At 39.7% G+C, this 11,767-nt stretch overlaps 1 protein-coding gene and 2 long non-coding RNA genes across 3 annotated transcripts; 1 reads left to right on the top strand and 2 right to left on the bottom strand.

The window, feature by feature from the left end:
* Positions 1-46: 46 nt before the first annotated feature.
* On the top strand, positions 47-4,067 carry LOC128882575 (uncharacterized). Its single transcript, XR_008458468.1, has 3 exons — positions 47-2,066; positions 3,687-3,850; positions 3,927-4,067. It is a non-coding gene; the product is annotated as an uncharacterized LOC128882575 (long non-coding RNA).
* Positions 2,573-3,177, bottom strand: LOC128882574 (uncharacterized). Its single transcript, XR_008458467.1, has 2 exons — positions 3,037-3,177; positions 2,573-2,958 (listed from the first exon to the last, which is right to left on the bottom strand). It is a non-coding gene; the product is annotated as an uncharacterized LOC128882574 (long non-coding RNA).
* Positions 3,322-8,118, bottom strand: LOC128882573 (alpha-aminoadipic semialdehyde synthase, mitochondrial). Its single transcript, XM_054134209.1, has 10 exons — positions 7,917-8,118; positions 6,946-7,428; positions 6,581-6,806; positions 6,155-6,485; positions 5,646-6,009; positions 5,223-5,545; positions 4,876-5,125; positions 4,408-4,671; positions 3,906-4,287; positions 3,322-3,761 (listed from the first exon to the last, which is right to left on the bottom strand). Exons 1-10 carry the CDS (start codon positions 8,004-8,006, stop codon positions 3,646-3,648), a joined length of 2,829 nt encoding a protein of 942 aa, XP_053990184.1. The 5' UTR covers positions 8,007-8,118; the 3' UTR covers positions 3,322-3,645.
* Between the last annotated feature and the right edge of the window lie 3,649 nt (positions 8,119-11,767).

The following is an 11,767-nucleotide window of genomic DNA, read 5'->3' as shown; positions in this document are numbered from 1 at the left end:
CCCCCCCCCCCCCCCCCCCCCCCCCCCCCCCCCACCGGGATCTCTTACGAAATGTTGAAAATAAATAAATAATTAAATAAAATGTTGAAATATTTACATATTGTTGTATGCGTTAACAGTGTTATTATGTATTGTTGGGACACCTTATACGTAGTTGATAATCTATCTGGAAAGATCGCATTTAAATGGAAACAAAGATGTTTGATTGATTAAAACCTCACAATATTGAATTCAAGTCGATTAAGTGCCTTAAGAAGGAAGAACAAGTATTAAGCCTATTCAGTAACAGTAACAGTAACAGTAACATCGTAACATCGTAACAGTAACAGTAACATTCTAACAGTAACGGTAACATCGTAACATCGTAACATCGTAACAGTAACAGTAACAGTAACATCGTAACAGTAACAGTAACATTCTAACAGTAACGGTAACATCGTAACATCGTAACATCGAAGCAGGAACATCGTAACAGTAACAGTAACAGTAACAGTAACATCGTAACAGTAACAGTAACAGTAACAGTAACATCATAACAGTAACAGTAACATCATAACATTGTAACATCGTAACAGTAACAGTAACATTCTAACAGTAACGGTAACACCGTAACACCGTACCGTAACCGTACCGCAACCGTACCGTAACTGTACCGTAACCGTACCGTAACCAGTACCAGCACCAGTAGCAATAGCAATAGCAATGGCAACCGTAACACCGTAACCGTTCCGTAACCATTTTTTTTTTTTTTTTTTTTTACGTGAGGAAATGCGTTTACGCACACCCCCTCATAAGGAGGGGGTAGTGTGGGACTCGCCCCTTGATTTGATATCAAGGGGAATACCCACTAAAACCTCACGGTGGCCGGCCACGGCGCATTGGGGAGGGGCACCGGGATCTCTTACGAACGCTACCGGTGCCCCCCCGCGCCTCTCCCGCCCAACAAAGGGATGAGTGCCATCTCCGGTGTGGAGTGAATACCTCCCCACCTGACCGCGGGTGCCACAGCCCCCGGTCTCGCCTGTCCCTTTTAGTCGCCTCTTACGACAAGCAGGGATTACTGTGGGCGTATTCTGTTCCCCGACCCACAGGGAAAACCGTAACCGTACCGTAAAGTGTGCTTATGGAAATGGAGATTTCCAGAGAAAGCAGGTCAACTATTCCTTAACTATGAATAGTCATAGTTCTGTGGGAAGAATGTCAAGTAAGTAAAGGGTTTCCGATAAGTGGCTCTGGTCTCGGTTTAATGATAAAATGTGCCTGGAAATGTTGAAATATTTACATATTGTTGTATGCGTTAACAGTGTTATTATGTATTGTTGGGGCACCTTATACGTAGTTGATAATCTATCTGGAAAGATCGCATTTAAATGGAAACAAAGATGTTTGATTGATTAAAACCTCACAATATTGAATTCAAGTCGATTAAGTGCCTTAAGAAGGAAGAACAAGTATTAAGCCTATTCGATCAACATGATTTAAGTTGTATTCATGTGTGCCATGTTGCTACCTTTACCTTAAAAACAAAAAAACAAAAAAACTATATGTGCAACCACAATCAAGACTGCTTGTTTACATTCCATGAGAGTAATTCCATTATTTAGATACTTGATATTTTTAAACTAAAACCAAGTAACTGTTTACTTAGTTATTCATTTATATACAATAGTCCAACTACGACATCAATTGAATCCTATGCCACTTGATTTATTAGCAGGAGAGAATATGAATTCCACTTAGGATTTACTACCAGTATAAGGATTCTCCATATATATATTACTTATGCCTCCATAAGGTATATATTACATATATCGTAATATATATCCTTTAAAAGTAGTAATAATCATATATAATCGTCACACTAACCAAAAACACATGTTTACAAAGTTATACGCTATAATTTTTACTTATATACTCTATACTACTTATAAATATACTATACTATAACATTAAATAGTATACAAAGTTATATACTGTTTAATGTAGTGCCTTTCTTATACGCAGAGTGCAGAGGGTTAATAGCAACAAAATTTCCCTTTGAGAGAAAGCTTTCGTTTGGTTATGTGGTAGGTTACCTTTCACGCAGCTCAAATGTTCATTTATTTAAATAGGTAGTTGGAGAAATGACAAGAAATAGGACAATTTCGTTCGCTATACACTCATAGGTTAGGTTACCATACGTATTCCGTTACATTAGAGTGAATCTTTCACCGATAAATATCACATTGTACACTGCAACGTGCTAATACATGCTTCTATCAAAGGGTGTACAACGTGTCGTCTTAAAGATAAAAAGATAAATATATCTGCAACTAACGTCCCGTAACTCCCTGGTTGTTAACCTTTTGCACTCGAGAGATGACTGACAGTTCTAACATAACCCCGATGTAGTTACTCCAAAAGTGACATGTGACTATGTACCTTGATGCAATAAATCTTAAGGTAGATAATGTTTACAAGGTTTAATTTTATTTTTTTTATTTCAATGTAATTCCAATTATGAATCCTATAATTCTTTGACAGGTAAAGGAAACTTGATTATTAAATGTTAAATTAATTGCAATCGTACAACTTCCAAGCTAATATATGGCTTTGCATTTACATTGTACAAAGCTAAGAAAGCATTCTACGGTTGTTGATACATACTACAAAAGAGAAAAAAAAAGAAAAGGCCTTGAATGCAAAAGATTAACTCATACCTAGGCGACGAAACATACATAGTTACACCAATCGCATAGAGAGACTTGTCTTAATTTCATTTGTTAACCAATGTATCGTACGTTTCACAGTCTGATTCGCACACTGTATCTCACCGACACTACGCTACAATTGCAGTCGTTTCCAAAAAAAAAAAAAATGAAAGAAACCACTCCAAAAAGGAATAACCTCGATTGACATTTTCCAATCCGATAACCTCCGCTAACGCCTTCGATCACTTATCTTTCTCTTCTCTTCTCCCTGCAAAATTGAAATAACGTTAGATTACATCTCTTCTGTCGTAAAGAAACCAACGATAGCAGTCTAAATAGCAACAACCTCGTTTTACGTGCCACATCTGACAACGTTCGTAAATTCGCTCGTCTTCCTCTTCTCCGTACGAAATATTAATTATGTCAGATAGGACTACAATCGCAGACTGTTGAAGAATAAATTAAAGCTTACCGTCGTGTATGTTACGTACGTCACCGACGCAACCTAATGTAACGAGATTCGATGAGATTGTGTCGCCTGTACTGCTCTCACTCTCTATTCAGCTCGGGCCAGCTACGTCACGCGGCTCGCTATACGCTATAGGCCGTGTGTGAAAAAGAAAAATGTAACTATTGATTGTATCTGATAATTTAATTAAATTCATTCTAATTCGAGAAGGGATGAACACCATGGCGATTTTTACAAATTCATATTCTATAAATTCGGTAACGATATTTCTTAGCACTACCACTATATGTATAATGTATACTGAAATTATACTATAGTATAATTGTACTATTACTGTATCATAATAAACATAAATAAGTTGATCGCTGACTCTAAACTTATCAACAATATATTTGTCAACAGTCTACGTAAAATATTCGCTAAAATATTCGTTCCTTATCAAAGTATATTCGTAGATCGTAAAATTAATTTGGTAGTAGAAATAAGTTACAGCCACTTTGACGTTTCGAAAAATTCGATGCCCTCAGCTTTCAAGCGATTGAGCAGTGGTCGATAAATGTCTGCTGTGAAGGGAAGGACCACTCCTCTTTGTTGAATCTCACCTGGAACGAACAAGGATCGACTCAGGACCGTTGCAAGCGGTCATTGAAAATACATGCATATTAAATTAATATAAAAACACAAAAACGTAGTAAACTACATATACATATATATATATACACTATACATAAAATAAAGTCGAATACCATCGAGAATCATTTTCACAGCAATGGCGGCTGGATAGCCAACGGTACGAGCCATGGCAGAATGTCCTTTGACGTCTCCATACAGGACCAAATTGATCCCCCTCTTCTCCCTCCTGTTATCAGGCCAAAGGATGCCAATATCGTGTCTCAGAATCACAAGATCTCTCTCGCTCTCCTCGTAACAGAGCTTCTTCGAGAGGTAATAAGTAAGAGTGTCCAGGGGGGTGTTCATCTTCATCACCAGGTCCTCCTTCAGAAGGCCCAAGTCCTCGATCGCTTGCACGGCTTCGTCCGAGTTCAACATCTCCGCCAGCTTCCTCTTCAGGTTCCCGTAGAAGATGTTACCATTTGCTAGGCCGAGTAAGTTGCATACCAGCATCCTCTGGAACGGATCAAGAATGGATTTCATTTCCATGTATTTATTTAAATTTCAGATAATGAACGAGTCGAGGCTTGTCGACGTTTATTTTGGCAGTCTCAAGGTGAATTTCAACGAGCTTACCCATGTGATATCGGGCCCATTTGGATGCAAGCTAGGGTGAGGATTGGGATCGATCAGTCCCAGATACTGCATCGATCTTATGGTGTTGCAGAACCCCTTGAATCTCAGTGTACCACGTAATACTGTGTTGGCAGAGTTAATTCCATAAAAATCCTTGTAAATTGTACTGTCTCGATTCGGATAGCCCTCCAGAGCGAACCCAGGGAGGAAGTCCAAGTCCTGGACTTGCGTCATTAGGTTTCCGCCTGCAGGAACATCGACTACCTTTCGAATGGAAACAGAACTGATTACGAGTGAATTATTCAATTATCGTATTATATGTAGTAACAGATACGAGACAATTTTTTTTACTAGTATTTTCTCCAGATGGATACGTTCGATTAATGACCACGGTTAATATTCATGGTGGCAGAGTTATCGCTATTTGGAATTGGAAAAAGAATTAAATTATTTGTAATTGTAGCTCACCTGTTGCTCGTCGTAGTATCTCGCAGATGCCAAGGTATTCAGCAACACTCCACGAGGGGACCAACTGAATTTGTATCGTAAAGGATTGGAAGAACACTCTGGGGAAGGCAAGCCACCACACCAGGAAACAAACGACTCTATTTTACCTCCAGCTTGTTTCACACTGTCGAAACACTCGAGGGCCAATAAATGATCGATTCCAGGATCCAATCCAATCTCGTTCAGTATGGTCACCTCTGCTGCTACAGCCCTGACGTGATCAAAATTAAATAATTCCACCGAGCTCCGAATCTTCCAAACGGTACACATAACAGACAAATTATAAATACAAAAATTTCAATACTCACTCGTCGTGCAAGGCCTTGACGTCCTCGTTCAAATAGCTGGCAGTTACCAGATGAGTCTTGGTGCTGATGCAAGCCTTCGCCACAACGTGATGCAGATTGTAAGGCAGCAACGAGACCGCTACGTCAGCCGAATCGATCGTGTCCTTTAGAGTGTCAGGTCGTTCCAGCACGTTCAAAAAAATTGCTTCCACTCCAGGAAATTTTGATGCTAGCATGTCAGCTTCTTCTTTCAATTGCGACGCAACGATCAACCGTATGTTGCTGGCTCTGTGTAAATATTCCACCAATGGGGCGGACACGTACCCTGCGCCCAAGACAACCACCTGTTTGTACAGATGAACATTTTACATTTTCATCTTACAGACCTTACACCAATTACTAATTAATATTTACCATAAATAAATAAAAAGTACTTGAACTTACTGTTTTATTCTGCGCTTCCACGTTGTCTGCCTTGTGTTTGCTGCGCTTGTTCAGAAGCCTCAACTCCTGAATGTATTCAAAGTTAGCAGTCAATCGTCCATTCGATGCAATGATGGCACTGTGCACAGCTGGGCTAAAATGATGCTCCTCCAAGGGCGTCTTCGCGTCCGACTGGATAATGTCGAGCACATAGGGGTACAGGAGATTCCCGAAAAAGTCGGTCGATTCCTTTGGAAGTTGAGTCGGCATGTTGTCGATGGAACACACTAGCACACCAGGCCCTTTGAACGACTTTGTGTCCTTGTTACGATCGGCATCGTACAAACAAAATGGAGTGTCGATCGTTGTGCACTCGTTCATGAATCTGAGAATGTTTGAAAGACAAAAAAACATTCTATTCGTTATATTTATGCTATTATATTGTATAGCGTGTTATAATTGTATAACACGCTATACGATATGTATATGTTAAAGTTCTTATGTATAAGATCGAGAAAAGTTGATCGTACTCGATACTGCCCCCAGGATCCGCGGAAATGTCGCAAATGGCCAACATCCTGTGGGGTAAAGCAGGTGCTCCGACACTAATTGGTAACCATGGAGTATGAGCGGGCCTCAGCAGGTACTTCGCATCGGGTAGAGTTAACAATTTCGGCGAGTCGACCGCCCAGTATATACCATTTATTATCACGGATGCATACGGTGCAATCTTTTTGCTAAAAGTGGAAATATATTTCTCAGGATGCTTGTCGTACTCTTCTGGATCGAACCCACCCCCTTCTTCTTTCCTCTCCAAGTGGTGCCTTCTTCTTACCTCGCAACCGTATATCTTTGTTGTGTCTGAAATATATATGTATATATTCTAAATAATTATCAATGGAAATGGAATGGAAAAGTGTACGTTTGATTTTTATGTGGATTTTGCGGCAACTTACCACCGTGCTCAGCCACTTTCTTCAGCATTTCTGGAGGTACGTATTCATGGGGGAGTTCCTGGAAGAGTTCTTGGCCCCCTTGACTGACGTTCCCACTGCCAGTGAAGACAAAAGTCAAGGGTCCGATGGATTTAGGCATGGCACCCAAGGCTATCTCGTAGCCCGCGTCTCTTATGGCTTGTCGTGCCATGGCCGAGTCCCTGTAATTGTGCGCTGGCCCAATGTGCTAACAAACACCGATACACGGACATTAATATTCATGAAATGAAATTGAATAAAACTTAATGAAATCGAATGAAATATAAAAAAGTAAATGTAAATGAAATAAGACTACTTGGACTGCTTCAACCTGACCATCGTCTCACCATGAACGGAGTGTGATGTCCCAAAGCCAACAACCTCAAGCCCAGCCCATGCAATATGTTCACCATGCCAGCAACGCCAGCATACTTTCCAAAAGCGACAACCCTCTGTCCGTTAAGATCGGTTAATTTTTCGTAGTCCAACAAACGTATATTCTTCTCGAGAATGGCATCTAGAAGTGGCATATTGCTCTCCTGGGCCTTGATTGTGTGAGAAAAGAAGCAGTAGGTTTTGTTGGATAACAGTTGATCCACAGGAACCTGCTTCACTCCGAAGATGACCGAGGCGGAACTGATGTCTTCTTGCAACAGTGCACCAGCAGCTTGGTAGGATTGGGCAGGATAGGCTCTTCTGTTGCTGGGCTGTATGAGGACCTTCACACCTGCTCTAATCAGTCGACGAACGTTCGCTGGCGCCAGGGGTGCCCTTCTTTCCCATACCGATTGATCCTCCCTCCTGATGGCGATTATCTTCCCCTTCAACGTCTGCAACATAGACTCTCATGTAAAATTACAAACATTCATTTCTGATTTACGGACTTGATAGTCTCGGGATTTTATCAAAAAAAAACAAATTTCTAATAATTATGCGAAACTTGTCTCGGCACTTGGAATAAGAAATGCCTTATTTTTCTCTATTTTCTTGATACTTGAATTAAAATATGTATATTACCATAATATGATATATTATTATTATTATTATCATTATATTGTACTGTTTACGGAAGAGAGACAAACGCTATCACATACATTTCTAAATATTGATTTACAAAGCGACCACTCAGCGAATTTCATGCCGCCAATTATTAACAAGAACTCGACTACAAAAATCTTGCATCGAAAAAAAATAAAAAAAATCCCCTCCCATTATTTATCATTATCGTTCTGTCACGTGCACTTTCGATATTTGTCATCAAACTATTTACTATATGTATATATATATATATATATACATATATATATGGATATCTTACACTTATGAAACGAATCGTGGACGGAACAGTGCGTATCGTTGATAAAGGGGGTGTATTAAATTCACATTTGAGTAATCGGAAAACCCACATAGTATGATCTGTATTCACTAGTTTATATAAATTTGCAACAAGTAAATCACCGTGAACCGTTCATGGACGCCTACGCGACACGTTTACTTGTATATTGGATGAAAGTTGCTGTGTTACTCTTTTGATAGTACACCAGGTCGGGGAGGTCAGTGCAGAAATCAGTATATATTACTTCATCGCCGATAAACTCAGCACTTTCGTGTCAACATGATCGGAGCTGGAGTCAAGATTCAATTTACATTTTGGCTGCCCCATGGCTGCCTTGAAATCTGGAACAACTTGTACGAGTCATCTTTCGATGCTCAACGACCGATTAATAACCGATTTAATATTCTAATATTTCGGTTTTAATCGGAAAAATATTATGGTCTTTTATTTACAATCTATTCGTTCGACGCCGACGTTTAGTTTAAAAATTAACAACTAGATGTTTTTACATTTACATTTAGATATTCTCAACCCTTGAAAATTTACTTAGAAATCAAGTAAACTTACATTTTATAAGTTTATATTTCGTTACATTTCATTTCATGGAAATTCGTTTAAAAATTAGCTGGCCCTTCCAAATATTTACAGTCTATTCGTCCAATACTTGGTTTCAAGAATAAAAACTGTAAACATGTTTACAGTTAAATATTCTAATCCCTTGAAAATTTACTTACAAACTTTATTACTTGTGGAGATTCTTGTATCTTTTACAAGGTTTCTTTGCTTCCCGAGTTATACAGACTATAACCTAACGATACTTTGTAGCTAATATTTTTCTAATATTGGATCAAGTAGCCTGTATACTTTTCTTGGACAAACATTCGCTATATCAAACTCTTCCTTGGATCTTGATTATCCATCTCGATATTTGTCTTGCGCATTTTTTTGTTTATTTTCTCTCTCCTCAAGAACCAAGCAAACTTCCTTCCTTTTAACATACCTCCTACGATTCTCCCTCTTTCTACGTATGTTATCTTACATCCTTACTTCCTATTCCCACGTAAAATAACTCTATTTACAATTATACATCCCTGACGAATCTCATAATCGCGTCAGACGGAAATATCGATAATTTTTCTTTAATCTCGATTGCCCACGTAACCCTCTCCCTTCTGCTCTTACATGGCAATCCTGAAAAAGTCCCTGAAGCGTCGATGATCTAATAAATCTCCCAGTGCTCGATCCCTCTGGTTCCTAACGAAATTTTGTCAATTCTCCACGATGAATCGATGGAAAAGACAAGACAGTGGTCTCGCGGTGCGTTTTAATGTTGCGCTTGGTACGCTCCAACATTTCGGGTTTGGTGTTTCTATTCCTGGAGCGGGTTGACTCCTCGCTCGGCTCCTACGGGAGGTGCTATGCCCTGGCTAGCAAACACGAGCAGTCGAGCCGTGTCCGTACGCCTCGAGTCGGCGCCGCCGGTTTCTAGCTTCTTCGTGGCGTGTGGAAGCTGAGGGCGTTGCGCGTGCTTCTTCTTCTTGCCGTATAAACTCGACGATCGTGTTCGCGTGTGAGCACGTAACCCTGGCCTGCAAACTCCTTACGATATATTCAGGTTGCCTTTCTCGTTAAACTTTACGTAGGGAGAGATACTGGAAGATTAGTTGTTGATCGAATAAGAGGCTTAGAGATTGCTTAGAGTTTTCAAGAATTAATACTCGTATCGGAGCTGAAACAAAGTTTGTTCAGGGGCTTGTGGGGGACAAACAGTTGGTTCACGAGTGTTTGAATTATTCCAAACTTCTTGGACCATTTCAGCTACCACTCTTCCTCAACTTCCCATAGAAGGTACCTGCTACGACACACAGCACACTTCCTCTATTAATTTTAGAAAACCTCTGAACCGCTTTGACTATCCTCAAGTGTCTTCAGAGGCTCCAGATGCTGCACGTGTATTTTCGCCTACATTGTGCGCCAAAATGTACAAATCTTGGCGATCTGTTCGTGGAAAGTGAAGTCAGTGTTCTGGGATGAAAATAGGGCCTAGATAGTAACCCGAGGAAACTGCTCGAGACTCGTTTTCCAATTAAAAATCAGCATATTTAATTAATTATTGATGAAATTCTAAAACTATTCAAGTTATTCTTCGAATATTGAATTATTCGAATGTAATCTGTTTGAAATGAATGTTCAAGATCCTGCCAGCCTCCAACAAGGTGTATTTATTAACGTGCATCACACAAACACACACACACACACACACACACACACACACACACACACACAGAGAGAGAGAGAGAGAGTACGAGTTCGTTGACTGATGCAGGGAATATTTAGAGCGCTGATTTCGCATACTAACTCACCAAACGTTCCACTTTTTCTATGCCTCGCGCCTAATTCCAATATTAACTTAAAAATAATTACCTTACTTACTTATTCCTCTCTTGTATTCTTTTCACTTTCACTTTTCACATTCTTCATAAAAAAGTTCGAGAATCTTCAAAACTTCCAAAATAAAGAGACGATATTATTATCTACAAGTAGTTTTATGGTTTCTTCGGGCAAGATTCGTAAATTCTATTTGTGTGTTTACACGTACGAGAATAATGCGCCACTATGGGGAGAAGTTATCCAGACGGTTCGATTAGTTTTAAACAAGTAACACGCCGCGAAAAAAGACAAATGAGAAACGAACCAACGCTTAGTTTCGGTTTCATTCAGTTTCGTGTTTCGTTCCTGGCTTCTGCCACTTCTCGGACCTTTTATACACAAATAATCAGTGCCAATAATCTAAGCCTTCGCGAACACTCCGTCTCGAGATGATAGAAAAAACATTTGGAAAATTGACTGGGGCAATGAGAAATAATTTTTTATAAACAATCTTACATTTCCACCAAAGCCTGACAATTCAGAAAAAAAACAATCCGCCATTTTTAAAAAAAAAATCAGCTCTCCGTAAGATTTACAAGGGACAAAAGTTTCGATCGAAAATATTCGTTATTAAGAGACAAACAACTTGTAAATAACACACAGACAGTTTCTTTGCATTTCAATAACAAACATTTGTTTATACTCTGCATAAGCCAACGAAAAAAACCTGATAAATTGAGGCTCTTTACGTCGAGTACTTGGAGAGAGAAAAATATAGCAAACATCGGTTATCTTTCGAGCCAAGAAGAAACTCCTCTTAATAAACAGCCAACTCTTCCTGGGATGGGTCAAGCTTCCTCGCCGTGTTTCTTGGTCGTCCAACGCGAATGTTTCTCGCGTTTCCCCAAGAGATACCGACGAACCGGAAAGTGTCAGCTGTCTCGTCGAAATTGGGGGCTCGCGCGTTCCTCTATTTTTAGATAATCGCGCTTTGTGTTACAAATAGGAGCCGCTCGCGTTATTATCGGCCGACCGTATGGCTGGAACCGGTGCATTCGTGGAAGTAAACCCATCGATGTTATGTCTTCTCTCGAAAAAAATCCGTGGGCGTCTTCCTCGCTGACAAAACCCCCCGTATTTATCGGTGTTGATAGCTTTGCCCTCTACCGAAATCCTTTCGGGGATCACTCGTCCAGTTGGAGGACAATTGTTGACACTTTTGTAGACGTACGTAGGAAAGCGTACGAGGATTCGAGTTGCTTTGTTTATACTTTCGAGAAACATTTATCAAATTGATTTGTGATTAAACGATTCATTTGTACGTTGGAAAGAACATTCGATTGTTTGGAAATAGTAATGGGAATTTATATCGTATGGTCGTTGTCATAGTCGTCAAAGTATTAATATGTATATCATTAATAGTTCAAGTTTAAAATATACGTTATAATTCGGGGAATTAACAG

The sequence above is a fragment of the Hylaeus volcanicus genome, unplaced genomic scaffold (assembly GCF_026283585.1).
Source record: "Hylaeus volcanicus isolate JK05 unplaced genomic scaffold, UHH_iyHylVolc1.0_haploid 12102, whole genome shotgun sequence".
NCBI classification, from domain to species: domain Eukaryota; kingdom Metazoa; phylum Arthropoda; class Insecta; order Hymenoptera; family Colletidae; genus Hylaeus; species Hylaeus volcanicus.
The sequence above is the reverse complement of the archived record's forward strand: the minus strand, read 5'-3'. Positions and strand labels throughout refer to the sequence as shown.

Bases quoted from the DNA above. Each gene is read 5' to 3' on its own strand.
- LOC128882573 (XM_054134209.1), bottom strand. From the start codon at position 8,006: ATGTGGGTTTTCCGATTACTCAAATGTGAATTTAATACACCCCCTTTA. The intron at 6,486-6,580 runs GTAAGTTGCCGC...TATATATTTCAG, and splicing joins GAAAGTGGCTGAGCACGGTG to ACACAACAAAGATATACGGT. The intron at 3,762-3,905 runs GTATTCGACTTT...TGTTCGTTCCAG, and splicing joins TGTGAAAATGATTCTCGATG to GTGAGATTCAACAAAGAGGA.